This window comes from Onychostoma macrolepis, chromosome 02, assembly GCF_012432095.1.
Source record: "Onychostoma macrolepis isolate SWU-2019 chromosome 02, ASM1243209v1, whole genome shotgun sequence".
Lineage (NCBI taxonomy): Eukaryota > Metazoa > Chordata > Actinopteri > Cypriniformes > Cyprinidae > Onychostoma > Onychostoma macrolepis.
The window spans coordinates 17,283,588-17,301,472 of record NC_081156.1 but is presented as its reverse complement, the minus strand read 5'-3'; the positions used below and the strand labels follow the sequence as shown (position 1 = coordinate 17,301,472).

At 39.3% G+C, this 17,885-nt stretch overlaps 1 protein-coding gene across 8 annotated transcripts in view; it reads right to left on the bottom strand.

Annotated features, from left to right (window-relative positions):
- Positions 1–93: 93 nt before the first annotated feature.
- tnika (TRAF2 and NCK interacting kinase a) overlaps positions 94–17,885 on the bottom strand; it is an 86,537-nt gene continuing 68,745 nt past the window's right edge. For 5 of the 8 annotated variants that reach the window (XM_058798434.1, XM_058798447.1, XM_058798452.1 and 2 more), the window contains 17 exons: positions 15,422–15,586; positions 14,676–14,921; positions 13,759–13,886; positions 13,526–13,665; positions 12,585–12,682; positions 10,530–10,705; positions 10,177–10,279; positions 9,920–10,063; positions 9,432–9,534; positions 8,468–8,638; positions 8,216–8,359; positions 7,888–8,022; positions 7,044–7,144; positions 6,698–6,847; positions 5,395–5,554; positions 2,129–2,268; positions 94–2,019 (listed from right to left, as the gene is read on the bottom strand). In XM_058798434.1, the coding sequence (XP_058654417.1) occupies positions 1,936–2,019; positions 2,129–2,268; positions 5,395–5,554; positions 6,698–6,847; positions 7,044–7,144; positions 7,888–8,022; positions 8,216–8,359; positions 8,468–8,638; positions 9,432–9,534; positions 9,920–10,063; positions 10,177–10,279; positions 10,530–10,705; positions 12,585–12,682; positions 13,526–13,665; positions 13,759–13,886; positions 14,676–14,921; positions 15,422–15,586 (2,388 nt within the window). In that variant the 3' untranslated portion in view covers positions 94–1,935. The remainder of the gene's footprint in view (positions 2,020–2,128; positions 2,269–5,394; positions 5,555–6,697; positions 6,848–7,043; positions 7,145–7,887; positions 8,023–8,215; positions 8,360–8,467; positions 8,639–9,431; positions 9,535–9,919; positions 10,064–10,176; positions 10,280–10,529; positions 10,706–12,584; positions 12,683–13,525; positions 13,666–13,758; positions 13,887–14,675; positions 14,922–15,421; positions 15,587–17,885) is intronic. The other 3 variants (XM_058798442.1, XM_058798471.1, XM_058798487.1) reach the window with 1 other exon arrangement.

Below are 17,885 nucleotides of genomic sequence, written 5' to 3'. Positions count from 1 at the left end.
AGAGCAGAGCAAAGTTCTCAGTGCTCAGAGATACTGGCGCTTTCATGAGCTCTGGAAAAGATTCACTAGAGTGAGGACACCAACACAAGCCAGAAAAGGTACTTATTTGTTTATTTTTTCTTATCATAAAATAAAAAAACAAACCAAAAAAGGAGGACATAGTGCTTATATCACCGTAAAAGAAATGAAAATCTTGTTTACAGCTTCGACGATCATTAAAAACCTATTAAGACAGAAACATTAAGTAACCATTCTTGAGTGTCAAATAAAGTAGTTAATTAAAAGAGCTCAGTGAGGTTCTTCCCCAGCACTGGCCGAACACAGTGTTTCACACAGCATACATACATCAGCAGGACATTATTGCTAAAAACCTCTCATTCCCTCACCATTAAAATATCTTCTTTTGCTATGTAAGAGATGTGAAAGAAATATAAATATCTATATAGTGTGCAAACATCAAGTGACTTTGAGAACATCTAAAGTGTTGAACTGAAGACCCAGGCAAACATATAAAACAAAACAGAAGTAATAAACTGAAGAAAGATGAAATGAACAATACATTATGGTTAATATCGGTTGACCTACTGTCTGTACCAACCTTTGTACCAAGAAGCTCCAACATTTGTGATATTTTTGTCCAAGAGACTGAATTCTGAGTACCACATAATTGTCAGATGAAGACCCTTTTCCCTTTTTGGAATGTTTTGAGCGCCTTTGACTGATTAAACATTGTGACAAAATAAAAGAAAGAAGCTACAGCGTAATATAACAATGCTGAATTACAGCCTACAAATGATGGCTGAAACAACAGTTATAGCGCAAGAATACAAGATGCAAAAATAGAAAATCAAAGTGCCTCTAAAGATTGATTTCACACAGGTTAATTTGTGCTAGGCACTATAATGTAATCTAAATAAAGTCATCATCAATTCTCAATCGTCACTGAAATACAGGTGCTTTTATCCTTTTTCTTTCTATTTTTTTTTTTTTTTGATCTCAGATATCATGTTGCTCTGACATACACATCACACAACATCTGATCCAGTGTCTACACAAACATGCAACCAGTGAGGAGGACCGTTTTCTTCCACGTACGACTAGATTTCACTCAGTTAACTTTCGTGCTTCTGTTTCTTCATGTTCCAAACATTCCAAAAAAGGACCAGAGAAAGAATTCAAAGCATGGTATGCAACTTAAAGATGTGTTCATCATGATCCGTTCGGCTCCGTATTTCCAACCTCAAAGCTATAAAACAAACTCAACTTTACTTTGAGATACAGTACTTTGGATAAATGTACAGTATATGGATCTTGTTGACAATATACAAATGAGCACCAGTGTAATTTGTTTCTTTTAAGCATGTCGTTCTCTTTTGAGAAATCGGACAAAAATGGGCATCACAGATATGTGTGAAACTGGCAGAAGTGTTTCGCCAATATTTTAAAGTGAAACATCAAGAGACTAAAGCTTGGTCTTAGCCTGAGTGCTTGCTTATGTTATTCCCACATTTGTTATCTTTTAAATATTGTCCAATTCTTTACAATCATGCAACTGACTAAAATTCATTGGAACCTGAAAGAAAAGTCAATCAAAACCAATGGGAAACCAGGGACAGGAAGGTAAAGGGGAGGACCCTAAAAGAACAGGCTTTACCAGAGGCCACAAATAAGGTCTAAAACCAAGTTCAAGTTAATCAGCCCCCTCTTCTGGGAACTGCGTGCCACTGCAGGTGACGTCAGATGCTGTGCCTCCATGAGCCGTGTGCAGAGAGCCAGCGCTCTTCCTACGGGACAGTCCCATGTATCCAAGCTCACTCCTCAAGAGTCTCTAATATTTTTAAAATCTTTTTCAGACCAAAGTGTCAAATGTACCGTGCGCTCACAGATGCAATTCTGACAGGAAAAAGGCTCCACAGTGTTGGGTCTGCAGGAGCTTCACCAGTTCATCAAAGAGTTCCTGTTCAGCGTCATGAAGAACACTTGACTGCTGCCGCCTGATCGGACCGAGGCGAAGAACACCTGCAGGAAAAAAAAGAGAGGAAAAAAAATGTAAGCTTGTCCAAAATGGTCTAAGCTATTTTAGATGAACAATAACATTGGTGATGATCTGCAACATTGTAAGTCTAACCTTGTCATTCCTCTCACAGAGGAACTTAAGTCTCTGAGCTCGCTTGTGCATGAAAACACCATCCAGGTGGCCCGTTTCAACAGAGCGGATCTCAATGGCTTTCTCTCCCCAGCCCATGATCTGGTTGGAGTGGATATAAGCTGCAAAACAGAACATCTCGTTGAGTTCTCATGCATAGACAATCTTTATACCAAAAACAAAGTACAGTACCACAGTTCTCTCAAAAAATGTGAACAACTTTCATTTTACTTTTGAAAATGATACTCCGCTTCTAAAAAGCCCTGTTGGTCAAGGTAATATCTGTGATATTTCACTAATTTCTTGTTGACAAAAAAATTTAAGAAATAAATTAATAATAAATTAAAAACTGAAAACACACAAGTAGTTATTTATGCAGAATGTCAAAGCCACTTTTTTCCATATAATGACAGTGGTATACTTACTGAAATAATTACTTATTAAAGGGATAGTTCACCCAAAAATGAAAATTTTGCCATTAAAGGGGTGGTTGATTGCGATTTCACTTTTTTAACGTTAGTTGGTGTGTAATGTTGCTGTTTGAGCGTAAACAATATCTGCAAAGTTGCAGCACTGAACGTTCAATGCAAGCGGAGATATTGTCTTTTAAAATGATGGCAGTTTAATGCCTACAAAAACGGCTCGTAGGGGCTACAACGAGTTACTTCCCGGGTCCGATACGTCACGAACCCAGATAAACCCCGCCCTCGGCAACACGCAGCAAAGGGGGCGAGGCTATGTTGCGCTGCTTTAGAGAAGAGGAAGAGAAAAATATGGGTGCATGTAAAAATCTATTCATATAAGAATCGCGATTCTGTCTTCTAACAATTCTAATGGATTCACAAGTTTCAAAATCACATGTTCTAAAGCAGCGGTTCTTAATACTGTTCCTCGCATCTCCCTGCTCTGCACACGCTCTGCATCTCTCTCTCTTTCTCATTCAGATCAGCTCCAACACACTGTTCCAATTATACACTTATTTTCACATAGCTATGAGAAGCGTTATACATGGACGCGTGTGCAGTTGCCGTACTGTATTAAAGCTTTAAATCAGAATAAAAACGTATATTACAAGCTAACAGAAGCAGTAGCATTTACAAATAGCAGCGTATCTAAAAGTATGAGACAGCAACAAACAAACATACCATTAAGAGCCGTGCTTGCACAGGTTCTGCGTGATCCTCTTCACTAAAATTCTCTGTCTCAATCGGGCTCAAATTGATATGCAATATTGACGACGCCATTGTTTACAATACAACCAGAGCACATGCCGCTGAGCTGAGGAGTGTGACGTTTAGACGCGCACTAGAGGCGGTTTAGCCAATCACAACACACCGAGCCAGCTAACCAATCTGAGCCCATTGCGTATTTCTGAGGGAGGGGCTTCATAAAAACAGGAAATAATCGAGGCGTTTGTCAGAGAAGGGACAGAGAGGTGTAGAATAAAGGTAAATTATGTGAAAAATGTGTTTTTTAAAAAACGAAGCATGAACACGTTATACTGCACCCCATAAACACAATCAAGCCTAGAAAAAAAAAGGTCAACCAGCCCTTTAAAACGGTTTTAAAATGGGTTCCAAACCCGTAAGACCTTTGTTCATCTTCAGAAAACAAATTAAGATATTTTGGATGAATTCAGAGAGCTTTCTGACCCTGTATAGACAGCAACGCAACATGTTCAAGGCCCAAAAAGTTAGTAAGGACACAAAGTGCACACAAAAAGTATTCTCGTAGCTTCATAAAATTAAGGTTTAACCACTGATGTCATATGGACTATTTTAATGATGTCCTTACTACCTTTCAGGGCCTTGAATGTGGTAGTTGCATTGCTGTCTATGCAGGGTCAGAAAGCTCTCAGATTTCATCAAAAATATCTTAATTTAGTTCCGTAGATGAACGAAGATCTTACCCTCTTGTCATTCCAAACCCGTGAGTCATTAATGACAATTTTCATTTTTGGGTGAACTATCCCCATTAAACCTCAGTTTGTTCCTCATCAGAAGAATTGGGATACAGCAAACAAGCCTTATGAATGACTTCTATGATTTTTTTTTTAATGCTTTTTTTTGTCTTGATAGTTTCTGGTCCCTATCTACTTTCATTTTATTAAACAGAACAGCTTAGACATTGTTAAATATTAAAATCGCACAGCTCTATTAAGTCAGATAAATAAGCATCCAACATTATTCGCATACCTACAGTACACACATGAACAGTGATATTTACTATATAGCAAATCTCAACTTCTTGATTTATATTTTAACAAAATTTAAACAATCATTAGCTCTAATTTACTAAATGTGACTATAAGGGATGAAGACATTAAACTATTATAAACATTAACATCATAATTTTCTGTAAAGATACTTGGAAACAAATGTATATTATAAAAAATAAACACTTATGAAAATAATAAAATTAAAATAAAATAGACTTGACAAAATATTTCCTTTGGTGTGGAAAGTTAGAAAGCAAGTTTGGCACAACATGAGGGTTGAGTACATGACATAACTATCGTAACTACCCATGAGTCAAATCGGTTATGGCCTATTTATTTGCTTACACAACTTGATTGTGTCTTGTTTTGAAAGGGTAGATGCATCTTTTGGTATGATCTCTGAATGCCTTCCTTGACGTCTTTTCATAAGCCAGGCTGAAGATTAGCAAGCATTGCATAAAAATCGCCCCAAAAAATGAATAATTCTGTACGCAAGCACTACTAATAATCATAACAGACTGCCAAACATAAGGATCTCTGCCCAAACACTCCCCCATTGAGATTATTATATATGATAAAGCGTGCCAAAAGCCCTAAATTCTCCTGCTAATGTGTTACTCAGACCAGCTCTCTCACACACACACACACACACACACACACACACACACTTCTCAAAACACAAAAGTTGAAGCCAAGTTCGAATGCTTTTGAACTCTGGGTGAACTACATTTATCTCCTCCCACAAAGCAGAGGATGTGTGGCAGCCCTTTGTTGTTTTCATGCACTTCTGTTGGCCTCGCATCCCTCAAGCTCTACCCATGCTGGCAGCTAACACAAACAGACACTGTGGTAGAGGCCAATCGGAAACCAGTGCCACTGTAGAATCATGCTAATATTAGTCAATGCAGCAAAATACTGTTTTTGTAAGCATCCACTGAAGATAAATATTTGATAACTAGAATAGAAGTCATTCTCTGGTCAGTATGTTTCTTCTTGCACAGCTGGGAAGGGCATTGAAACACAGACTCACCAACAGAGGTGGGCATCTCTCCCCACTGCAAGACCACATCCTTGGTGATTCTGCCATAGGTGTTGACATAAACGCCCTCATCTTCATAACACAGCAGCATCTCCATGCCATCAGTCTTAGGAAGCACCACGATGGCATGAGGAGTCACACTGCTCTGGATCTAAGAGAAAGAAGAAGGAGTCCTTAAGGAGACCATTAGATGACCACATTCCACTTACATTTATTCATTCAAGGAATCATTGTTTACGAAAGGGAATCTATGGAATTAATAGTATTTTGGTAACACTTTAGCATAACCACCAATTCTCACTATTAACTATTTGCTTATTAGCATGCCTATTATTAACATATTAGCTGTTTATTAATACTTATAAAGCACGTATTATGCATGACCAAATTCTACATCCATAATCCTACCCAATACCTAAACTCAACAACTACCTTACTAACTATTAATAAGCAGCAAATTAGGAGTTCCTGATTTAATTCTTGACTTGACACCTTCACCTTAATTCTTGAAGTCTTTTGCTGTTAATATCTTTTCTTCTCAAATGTTTTTTCCCCAATGAGCATTTCTTGTCCAATGGTCACACCTTAAGTTAGCAATTTCTATAGTATTGCATCCTTCTCATGGGCATTTAATATATTTTTGATTTTTCAGTGTGTTAAATCTCTTTTCTGCCCCATTTTACCTGTAAAACCAACTTAATTATGCACATTTGAATAAGGTGCTTTGCACTTACAGCCCTTGTTAACAATCATATCTCACTTATAAATTATTATATACAAAATTTACAGTAGTTATTAAGACTGATGTGGTATGGAATTGGTAAAATGTGCTTGGAAAAAATATTATCAGAATATCGACTTGAGTGTGTGTATATTATCTGAACATAGTATGTGTAAGTATAGGAACAGAAATCAAGCTTCTGCCTTCCTCAAAGCTCCTGAAATCATCCTTACACTTTTCACACTTTCAAGTGCCGTGAAGGGAACGTAACGTGTGGAGACACGTTATTTCACTAAGATTAGACTACAACCCCCAAGAGCAACACTGCCAAGGGAACCCCTCAACCAATCAAGAGGATGTTGCTCATGAACGGCTCCCTCAGTCAGAAGCACAACTAAATTGTGTTTTTACAGACACCAAACCACAGCGTAGAACCACAGATTAAAACCAAAGGTCTGCACTGTTGCATTCCAATTTAATTTGTGGTTATAAAGAGATTTGTATTGCAAATTTATGAGCAACAAAAATGGATCAAGCATTTCTATGAGGTTAATTTAAAAACGCATCACTTACATGTGATGGGACGTAGATGTCATAAGGGTTTCCAGAATCCACATCTATGACGTGAAAGCCCACACTAGAGCCATAGATGACCTTTAACCTCTGACCCTCTTCTACAGTCAGGTCCACCAACTGAGGCCTGTGCTGCAGCTCTGTGAACGACTGCCAGAAACAAAGAGATACAGATACAGAAATGGATGCTGAGTCTAGGGAACTTGTTAAACAGGCAGTTAATGCATGCAAACCTTTAAGGCATTTTCTTTCATTGACAAATTATATTATTACATGTTAGTTAAATAGCAAGAAAGAAATACAGAGAGTATTTGAAAGATGATGAAATATTGTTACACCATCATACCTTGAAAGCCATGAATTTATGATACGGCTTGGGGGCCCATGCATAAATCTCTACAGAGCTCTTCAGTGCGATCACCAGGAATTTGATTCTCTCGTATTTCACTGAAAACAAAGTAAATCGTTCTTTCAGTTACCTGCAGCTCACGGTGGCAGTCTGTCATATTCATACAAGGAAGCAGACCGTCTCCCGCTGCCACTCTCCATGCTGTTACAGGCGAGCTGAATGCCAATCCTCTCGATTAGCATCAGAGATCTCAATTAGCCTACTCTTAACAGCCTTCGCTCTAACAGGAAAGCCTTCATCTTTCAACCCCAATATTTTGGACTTTGCTTCATTCTGCACACTATATATATATAAATAAGCTGCATTTTTTGAGTGTGCAGAATGAAGCAAAGTATGTATGCATGCATGCATCATATATATATATATATATATATATATATATATATATATATATAATAAAATAGAATATAAATAATACAAAACAATTGTATTCCATGAAGCTGCTACTATTTATTATATTCTAAATGTTATAAATAATACAAGAAAAGTAACATTATATTATTTTAATTTTGGTAATGATAATATGAAGTCCCTGATATTTAGGAAAAAACAATACTGATAACTAAAAGAGAACCTTTATTCTGTATTACTGGATTTAATATTTTAAATACTTTATGCCACAGCGTTAATGTAATTTTTACTTAAATATAGGAGTTTTATTTGGATATTAGTTGCCACCGTACAAGATGTTGGTATCCAACTTGGTATTGAGTACTGTGAAATTTCACTGGCATTGATATCAATACTTTTGTGACAACTCTAGCAGAGATGGATGACTTACCAACTTTATAGTGAATACAGCCTTCCAGATCCCCAACAGTGATCCAGCCCTGTTTCTTCTCTACCTCCGGATCGTTGTGCAGTATCCTGTTTCTCAGCCATGACAAGTAGTAGACACGTAGCTTGTTTTTCTTCCCTGTAAACATCAATGACAAGGCTGACATGTTAATAAAACACAACATGTATCCCCAAAAGACACAAAGAGTTGCCACCAGGCTTGGTTCAACACTTTTTTTTTTTAGTGTATACTTAATGTAGACTTAAATTCCATCTGACTGCAAATGTCAACTATGATGCCCTTGTCTAGTTCTTTTTGTAGTGGGACAAACCTGATATGGTGACCAGGACATTTAGACCCTCTAGCACCTCCATCTGTTGGAAGCGCCGGCGAGTGATGAGGTTATACACCTTGCCCTGACCACTGCGGTCCAGCAGCATTAGACCGTTCTCAGTGCCCACCAAGAGGTTCACACCTGAACAGGAAACACCAGCTTTGTCAGAATTGGATTCTGACTCAAGAATGTATGTGAGAAGAGGAATAAAAAACCAAAAAGGCAAATATCAGAGAGAGGGTGACTTACCCCATAGAGCAGCACACAGGATCTCTGAGTTGAAGCGCTTCTTGTACTTGCGGATCTCTGGTGTGTCGCTGTGAGGTCTGATGTTGGTGGGGTTGACATTGACCACAGAGATCTTGCGAGCCTCGTTCAGTTTGGCCTGTTCCTGACGCAACAGCTCATTAGCAAACAAAGCTGCAGAGGCGAGAAGACAAGAAAACACATTAAATGATACGAAAGAGGAAACATTTCATTCATAAACTGATGTTTGGGCAAGAACCAAATCCGGCAGTCGGCGCCAACAGCCTCATGGGCAGTGAGCCAACATAAACACCATTGCGCTTCTGGCATCCCAAGTTCGAGTCCTGGCTAGCGGACCTTTCCCGATCCAATCTGAATAAGTCCATTTGATAGTTCAAGAAAATGAACCGGTTCAAAAATGTTTCACTGATTCATTGAGTAAATTCGCAGAATTTGATTAGCAATGATTAGCAATTTAGAACTTTACTGAGTTTTAAAGGTTTTATAACTGTGCTATAAAGCTCCAAATTTAAAGTAGCTGTCCCAACACTGGTGATTAAAGTCGTAAATGTAAAGTTGATTCTTACTCAACACAGCAGGTGCACAATCTTTATTAGAGGTTTGCTCAAGTAGAAGATGATTCAGTTGTAATATCCTCACATATTCAGATACTTTTTCTCCCACTAAGAAAAACTCTCAATGATTTGCTGAGTACTTCGGAGGTCTCATGCAAAGGTCATCTGTAATCAGTTTGTATTTGACCTGTAATCCCAGCTTTAGGCCCAACATAAAAAAGCCCCCTCCTGAACTTTAGTTGCCGGCAGGAATCATTCAGTGCCTAGAATAAGCCTATTCTAAAACCCATTTTATCCAAAATGTCATATCTAAATTGCTTTCCATATGTGTTCTTCCTTTTAGTGTTGCAGACTGTGATAACAAGATGTTTGTTTGTGATTTGTATATTTACCGGCCGCTGAGCTCTCATCGTTGTCATCTGTGGGGGAGGTCTGATACACACGTGGGTCCACAAAAGGAGTGAAAGAAGCTTTCGAACCACCTCCATGACCAAACTACAAAAATAACAAATGAACCATATCAGCTCCAGTAAAACGATTTAATAGCAGGCATTCAGAGAAAACAGAAGCACGGTTCCTGCTGTTTAGATAATAGATGGTTCAGAAAAAAATGAGTTCTATAACACAGCAGGAAATTTTAGTCTTTCACTTGCGAGTCAGTAAATAATGTCTGTGACAGAGTTATGAAAATATAGAGTCATTAGGATAGCAAAGTGCTTTCCTCACATTTTCAGACTCTTTAGTCTCATTTTAATTTTAGTTATAGTGGAGAGAGGAGAGCAAATTAAAGGGAGAGGAGGGTAGGACAAGATTTGGATATTTAAAATTGCTTTGCCTGGCTAAATATATCAGATGTGTGTCCTTCTTAAATGTTATCTACCTCATCCATAGAGTCCAGGTCCTGGGAATTGAGGCCTGTTGGAGTTCCTGATGGGGAGTGGCTTTGCTGCACCAGGTCTGGTAGGTTCCCATGGCCTGCGAAACCATTGCTCTCGCCGTGGCCCAAACGTTGCCTCTCATTGGTCTATAGAGAATATCAAACGAAAGTCAAAAATGTGTGAAACATTTGAGAAGTGAGAGATAATACAAGTCTTTTTTGGAGCAAAATAACTAATGTGACTGGCATTGGCGTCTCACCTCTCTCATTCTTAGGGTGCCATCCTTAGACTCATCGTTGTAGGAGTCACCAAAGGACTCATCACGGCTGCTCGTGAAAGACTCATTTCCCTGAACAGAGGGCCTGAGGGAGACAAATACAGGAAATGTAGCTTTAAATTTTACAGAATCACTTAATTTTATTTCCGTGTTCATTTTATTAATAGGATAAAGGGTGGAGAAGGCGATCAAAACAGTTGCAAGCCAGACTTGAACATGAACTGCCCCCATAAGCACCCTGACTCAACATAGAGCATGTGCCCTGATTGCCGAGGCACAGCTCTGACATAAAATTTATTTTGAGGAACAAGAGAGAAATAAAGGTTTACGCTTACATGATCCTGGGGATGTCACTGACTGACACCGTGCCATCATGCCCCACAGTACCATCCTCATCCTCGCTGCTCTCAGAGTCCTCACTAGAGGAGGAGTAGTCGGTCAGTTTAAGGGGCGGCCGGTTGATCTCATCGATTCGCAACTCCCTCAGTTCTTTAGCCAGGGCAGTCAGATCCTGAAGAAAGAGAGAGATAACTAACTAGAACAGTAACACTGCTATCTTCAGTAGCTGACAATAGCTCAGTTGCTGATTTTTCTCAATATTACATTACTGTTATTTTTCCTCGAACCATCAGGATTTGCTCAAATTAATTGGATTATTACAATGTAACACTAGTCGGCGCCAATTGCCTCGTGGGCAGTGAGCCGACATAAACGCCATTGCGCTTCTGGCGTCCCGAGTTCGAGTCCCGGCTGGCGGACCTTTCCCGATCCTATCTGAATCAGTCCATTTGATGGTTCAAGAAAATGAACCGGTTCAAAAATGTTTCACTGATTCATCCGAGTAAGTTTGTAGAATTCCTATAGCTTTACTGAGGTTTAAAGGTTTTATAACTGTGCTATAAAGCTCCAAAGCTGTCCCAACACTGGTGATTAAAGTCATTCAAATGTAAAGTTGATTCTTACTCAACACAGCAGGCACAATCTTTTAGAGGTTTGCTCAAGTAGAAGATGATTCAGTTGCAATATTCTCACATATTCAGATACTTTTTCTCCCACTAAGAAAAACTCTCAATGATTTGCTGAGTACTTTGGAGGTCTCATGCAAAGGTCATCTGTAATCAGTTTGCATTCGACCTGTAATCCCAGCTTTAGGCCCAACATAAAAACGCCCCCTCCTGAACTTTAGTTGCTATAGAAACAACAAGGCTCCCAACAAACAGCTGGGGTTATTTGCGATGGGGCGAGAGAATCCGAGCCAAGTGGGGAGAATAACACACCCACACAGAGTCCATTGACAAAGCCACTGGCAATCCAGCTTGGTGAGAAAGTTGAGAGGGTGAAAGAGGACAAGCTTTTCTCAAGTCAGAGTTGCTATTGAGATTAGCAGGAAAGAATTCCCACAGTCCTCTGCCAAGCAACCTTAAGATTGAGAGGGACTGGGAGAAAGATGGCTGGGAATGATACCAACCCTTACTCTGGCTTTCCAGCCCTGATTGAGGTCCAGGTGACAAGACAGATAAAGAACAGTGGAGAGAGAGAAAACAGGAGAGACATGCAGAAAGAGCTTTGGAACTGGTTAATACAGATTGTAGGTCAGCTAATTATGTAGACAGCGCTAGCCCTTTGTTCAAACATTCATCACGCCTCAAGAGAAGTTTCCTCAAGTAAGGATTGGGTTGTCCAAGCCAAAATAGCTCAGAGAAATAAACCTTGCCATAAAAAACAAATGCAGTAAAATAAACAAAAGATAAGGTTTGATTTTGCAGGAATGTAGGAAAGAAGAAAAGCATGGCGCTGGCAATGCCAAAGTAATGGGCGTGACTCCCTGGCAATGCATAAGCTAATAAATTGAATATTTTTTATGCATTTGGCAGGTGCTTTTATAGAAATTGACATCCATTGCATTTATGTAGATACATTTTACATATTTAAGTAGTTGTAGGTGTAATTTTAGTTCATCTAAAATTACGCTAATACACTTAATATTAATAAAATTGATGGTTATTCCAAACAAAGTCTAATTTTAAATATCAGTTTCGGCCAAGTGTGCTCAAAGTTTCAGCTAAGCATTTTAATTTCAGTGCATCACTTATCTAAAAGCTTTGAGTGTTCACAAGTGGAAAACTGGCAGAGAGGACAGTCTGAACAATGCAACCAGTGGGACATTTGGCCTCCAACTGTAAAACAGCATCTGCGTCTGAAGGTTGTTTAGTCTAGAACTGTGTTTGGAGGTCACATCTATATCCAAAGAGAACTAAAAGCACCTTCAAGCAAATGCTAGATAAAAATGAGGTGACAAAGTTGGTTCAAATAGTAGTGTACTGTACATATCGAGACAGGAAATGAAGAATGGCTAGATAATATTTAAGGGCTATTGGGATGCATCTTACCGCAGGTCGACCAGGTTTGTTCAACTCTCTGCTTTCCTCCTGAATGGGTTTGGAAGGCTCTTGCAATGCCACTGGAGATTCTTCTGACTTACCAGAGCCTGGAAAACAACATAACAGGTTGTAACCACATGTTTGAGATTAAAGGACATCACATGTAAAAGTTTAAAAAAAACCTCATACTGATCGACCCTTATTCTGATTATTGGTGAGGAGATGTAAAAGACAACTTGTTCTCAAACAGAATGAAAACTCTGAGATTGCTGGCATTGTTGTAAACAAAAATATACAAAAGGTGGACTCTGCCTAGCTTTACAGCACCTAGAAACATGCCTACTAGATTGAACTAAAAATTCAAACAGGCAAACAATGTATCCACCATGTCATACTATACATCCACTTCACTCTCTGGAGGACGGGCGCAGTACTGCACATCTGACATGGTAAACAGAGTGGAACTGCCCAGCAAAAACAACCAGAATGAAGTCTGAATGAGTGCCAGCTCCACCAGTCCCTTGGAGACCGTCAGACTGAGGCATTTGGGAGGGCCACGTCTGCACCAGTCACTCACAACACAACAGGAACACCCACACTGGCTTGTAACAAAAGGTGTGCTCATGGGGACCCATGTTTAAATCAGGCCTTTTATCAAGTCCTGATCCTTTCTATCCCCCAATTACCTGTCTGCCTCTACTGTCGTGTAAATAAAAGCTAGAAAACGCCTTTATTTTGGATGGTGTTGTGCAGTGGTTAAACCTCAAGGATGCTTTCCAGGAGGTTTCGGGTTTGATCCCTCAAAACATGAATTAATCACCATGTAACTTACTCCAGAGGGATTGTCCCAGTAAAAACATTATGGCGTCAAAGTTGTGTGAGATGTCCATTTAGAATTGGTTTGTCCTCATTACAGAAACTCAAGATGACTCAAGACACAGCGTTCTCACCTTTGGGCTGGTTCCTCTCACTGGATCCAGGCTGCGAGCCGCCCTGAGAGCTGGGTGTGCTGGAGCTGGATGAGCTGTTACTGCTGGTTCTCTGCAGAGCCACATCTAGGGACAACTCTGTCCTCCTCAGGTCTGGATTACTGCAGAGTTCAAGATACAGTCAGTGCTTCAATCTACCAACATAGAGCAACGCCTCCAGCATGTGATCTGACTGAGAGCTGAGTTGAACTGACCTGGTGCGGATGAGCTGGGAGGCTGCTCGCCCCCCTCCATCGGACTCTCCGTTCCCAGGAGAGTTCTTCCTCACCAGAGCAGGGGAGATAGAAGTAGTCCGCTGAGGCACCTGGGTAGTACCGCACAACTTTAATCAAACACACAAATGACCAAACGTCAGAGACGAGGGATCATAGCGTGAGCACAACAATCAGTTCTCTTGAATAACAAAAGGCAGACTGCATATTTTATTAATAGTCTTTGAATCTTGATTTACTACAAAGTCTTGTAATTTAAATATTCAAACTACCATTCAGAATTTTGAGGTCAGTAAGATTTTTTTTTATTTTTTGAAAAAGTAATACTTTTGTTCAGAAAGGACACACTTCTTCGTCAGAGGAATAAGTTACATTAAAATAATAGAAAACAATATATTTGAAATTGCAATAATAATTTTACATTACTGCACTGCAAAAATGCTTTTCTTACTTAGATTTTTAGTCTTGTTTCCAGCCAAAATATCTAAATTCTTAAATCAAGAAGGATTTTCTAGACAAGTAAAAATAATCTTGTTTTCTGTTTGATATAAGATTATTTTTCTTACCCCATTGGCAGATTATTTTGCTTGTTTCAAAAATCCTTCTTGATTTAAGAATTTTTAGATATTTTGGCTGGAAACAAGACTAAAAATCTAAGTAAGAAAAGCATTTTTTGCAGTGTGTTATGACTAATTTTTAAATCAAACAAATGCAGCCTTGGTGAGCATAACAGACGTCTTTCAAAAACATTAAAAAAAAAAAAAAAAAACACCGACCCCAAACTTTTGAAATGTAAAGTATTTGTTAATATTATTAAAAGATCTCTCTTCAGGTGTGAAGCCTTGAAAATAGGAAAAAGTAAAGCTCATCTTTAAAGTTCATTATTGTATAATTCTGACCTTGGGAGGAACGTCTTCTTCCATTAGCCAAGGGGAACTGCGGTCAGGCTTTTCCTCACGGCTGGCCATGCGAGGGGCCTGAGGGGGCATCTCTGAAGTCGGATCGGAGTTCTGCCGTGGCATCTCTGGCCGATGGGACACCAGGCTCTCCTGGAAGGCTGAAACGCCCTTGGCAGATTGATCATGCAAGGACTGAGAGACTGACAGAGAGGAGCTATGGGATCTCACTGGAACCAAATGAGCCATCTAAGAAGAGGAAGAAAGCATTAAGTGCTTAGATCAGTATTCTGACACTTTTTCACCAATGAATTTATGACCTTTCCAGTCATTGGTGATAACAGAATAAGGATGTTTTAGAAATGATTTTCTAAGGAATTATTATTTGCTGGGTGGATTTCCATGTGTTCCATGTGCACCTATGAATAAGAACCTTTATTTATACTTATTAGATGTCTCCAATAACACCCCTAAAGGACAGAATCGTGTTTCACGCTGGCTTATGAGGATGTTTTATAATAAATTAGGGATGCACAATATTAAATTCTGTATAATAAGCTGACAATTATTTTCATATTATGGTCAACAAATGTCCAATATTAAAATTCAATCTTTTTAAATGTCTTTTTATCTTTTACTAAAGACAACAGAAAATTAAATAACTTTACTAAAAATAAATAAATAACAGATACAGGTACTGATATACTGAGCATTAAAAATTAATGCTTTGAACAAAAAACTAAATGTACCTGAGGCTCCACAGGGCGGTGCATAGGAGGGGTCCGTGCCGGCTGCATACCCCCACTGCTAAAGGACTCTGAGCGTGGCGGAAGGGAAGGGTCGGAGATACGGTTAGCCACTTTATGCTGCAGGGCAGGAGAACTCTGGCGGTTCAGTTTAGAGCGCTCCTCAACCTTTATGAATAATAAAAAGTCACATAAGAATAGGCCAAACAAAAAACTCAGCCACCACCAACCAAACAAGCAAAAACTAGCAAGGCCCTGCAAAATGCTCCAGAAAAGACAGGTTTGGGAAATGCACTAGCAAACACTAAAGTTAATCAGTTGAAACTATCACACCATTTGAAAGAGAAAAGCAATCTATTCAGCTAGAAGCTGAATTAGGCGTTGCATGTTGATCGGGTCATTCATACAACAATCGGTTAGAGCAGACCAGAACCTTCTACAAGCAGAGACTGAAGACCTTTGAGAGGTGAAAGGATAGAAAGTATTTCAATGGGTAAAGAATCTGCTTTGGCAATAGAAAAAGCCAATATATGAGACACTGCTTGAGAGTTAGATTAAAGGATTTCAGTTCCAGTCTAATTTCTAAGAAAGTCATCAAGGTAATCAGTGCAGTTTATATAAACCCATATCTATATTTATGAGATAACTAGTAGTCTTTCAGTGTCTCACAACTTGAGGGCTTCTTGTTTGCACCAACAGATCTTTTCAAAGAACTAGCAGACACTGGTTAACCATCTCAGTGTCTCAGAAATGCAGATTCCTATTGGGGAAGAAGCTTGTCAAATTCAAAAAGAAATTAGTGGTTAGTGTGGAGATGGATGGCATCTTGCTCAGAGATATGATGTGTCTAGATTCATAATTCAGGTTATTTAAAGGGCATTCTAAATGGCAACTAGATGACCCATCATTGATGTCTAAAAGAACTGGTTACATTGTTTGAGAAGCTAGTTTTGTAGCAATATGACGAAATAAATTTTCAGTTTTCAGTGAACATGAAACTGCTACGGGACATGACACAAGCACAGCCAATAAGAGGAAATTTGTTTTTTAATATACAGTAGAGTGCTGCAGGAATGAGTCTTAAAACCTGGAAATGAGATGTTCCAGAAGTCAATGGTTTTTTTTGGTTAAAAGCCTGAAGCAACGTCTGTGGTCAACACAAGGTCAAAATATTTTCACATTTTATTCTATTCATAAAAGTTGTTCATTTGTGAAGATTATCTTGATCAACAAAACATGCAAGAATTAGCCACAGATCTGGTTTTCTATTCAATTATTTTTCTTATTAAATCCTCTTGGCTTTTCTGTTGAGGGAACCAGGGTGATGCTAAAGTTTAGGCTGGCCTACAAAAATGACGTCTTTCATACAGCACTTTGTTATGTGGACTTGGAATAAAGACTGAGATTTTGCTCACTAGGCAATCTACTGTGGCTTTGCGCTTGTTGTGGCTGGTTAGGACATGGTGTAGAGAAACAAAATTCATGGAACTGATTCAGCTTTCCAGGAGTACTTCCAGGAATTGGAACACTTCCCAATGCATACAAAATTCAAATGGATGTTTTTTTTTTTTTTTTTTTACATTAAACCTTTAGTTTTCAACCTTTCCCAAAAGTGATTTGATTTAAATGATTTGAGGAGTTTACCACATGCCACCTTGCGAGAGAAAAAGAGGAGCTCCAACACCAATGGGCAACGCACCCAGAAGCACCCAGCAATGGGCTGCACTGATTATGAAGGCTTACACAAACACAGAGGGCATCCAGTCGGGGTGGTGGGCCATCAGAATCAGGAGGATCAGGGGCAAACTATTGACAAAGGGGCTTTCATGATGACACTGATGAGTAAGAGCCAGTAAGATGGGAATAGGAGGAATGGGGACAAGTGGAGTACTGATAGAACAAGTGGTTAATGGGTCTACTTAATGGTCAGTTGCATAAATGCTGTTCCCAAATCTATATGTGTACATTAACAAAAAAAAAAAAAAGTGCCATTACGTGACATTTTATTTTGAGGATTAAGAGAGCAAATCAGAAACAAATCTAAGAACAGCTATTTACATCCATTCACACCTATTTACAAAGATTGCAGACCACCTCAATTGACGAGGGGCCTGATCGTCATCATGTTGGTGGGGGAAACGGGGAGCCTACGGGGGATGAATTGGGGCTGACCAAGGAACGGCTACCTGGGGATGGTGACCTTGAGGAGGTTGGGCTTGCTCTGGGTGTGCCTCGAGGAGAGAGCCCCATCCAGCGCATTACAGAACGGAGCGGTGAGGCCATATTGGAATTTTTATGGGATTTAGGGCGAACAACACAAAAGCCCTCGCGTCCACAAGATTTGGAGCGCCAGATGGGCTGGTTAAAACTCTGCCTGAGCAACTCCGCCGAAGTGGATGAAGACAGGTCAAGAGCAGAGGAGCAGCGATTCACATGAAATAGATCGTGTGAATTGAACGTTGCGAGA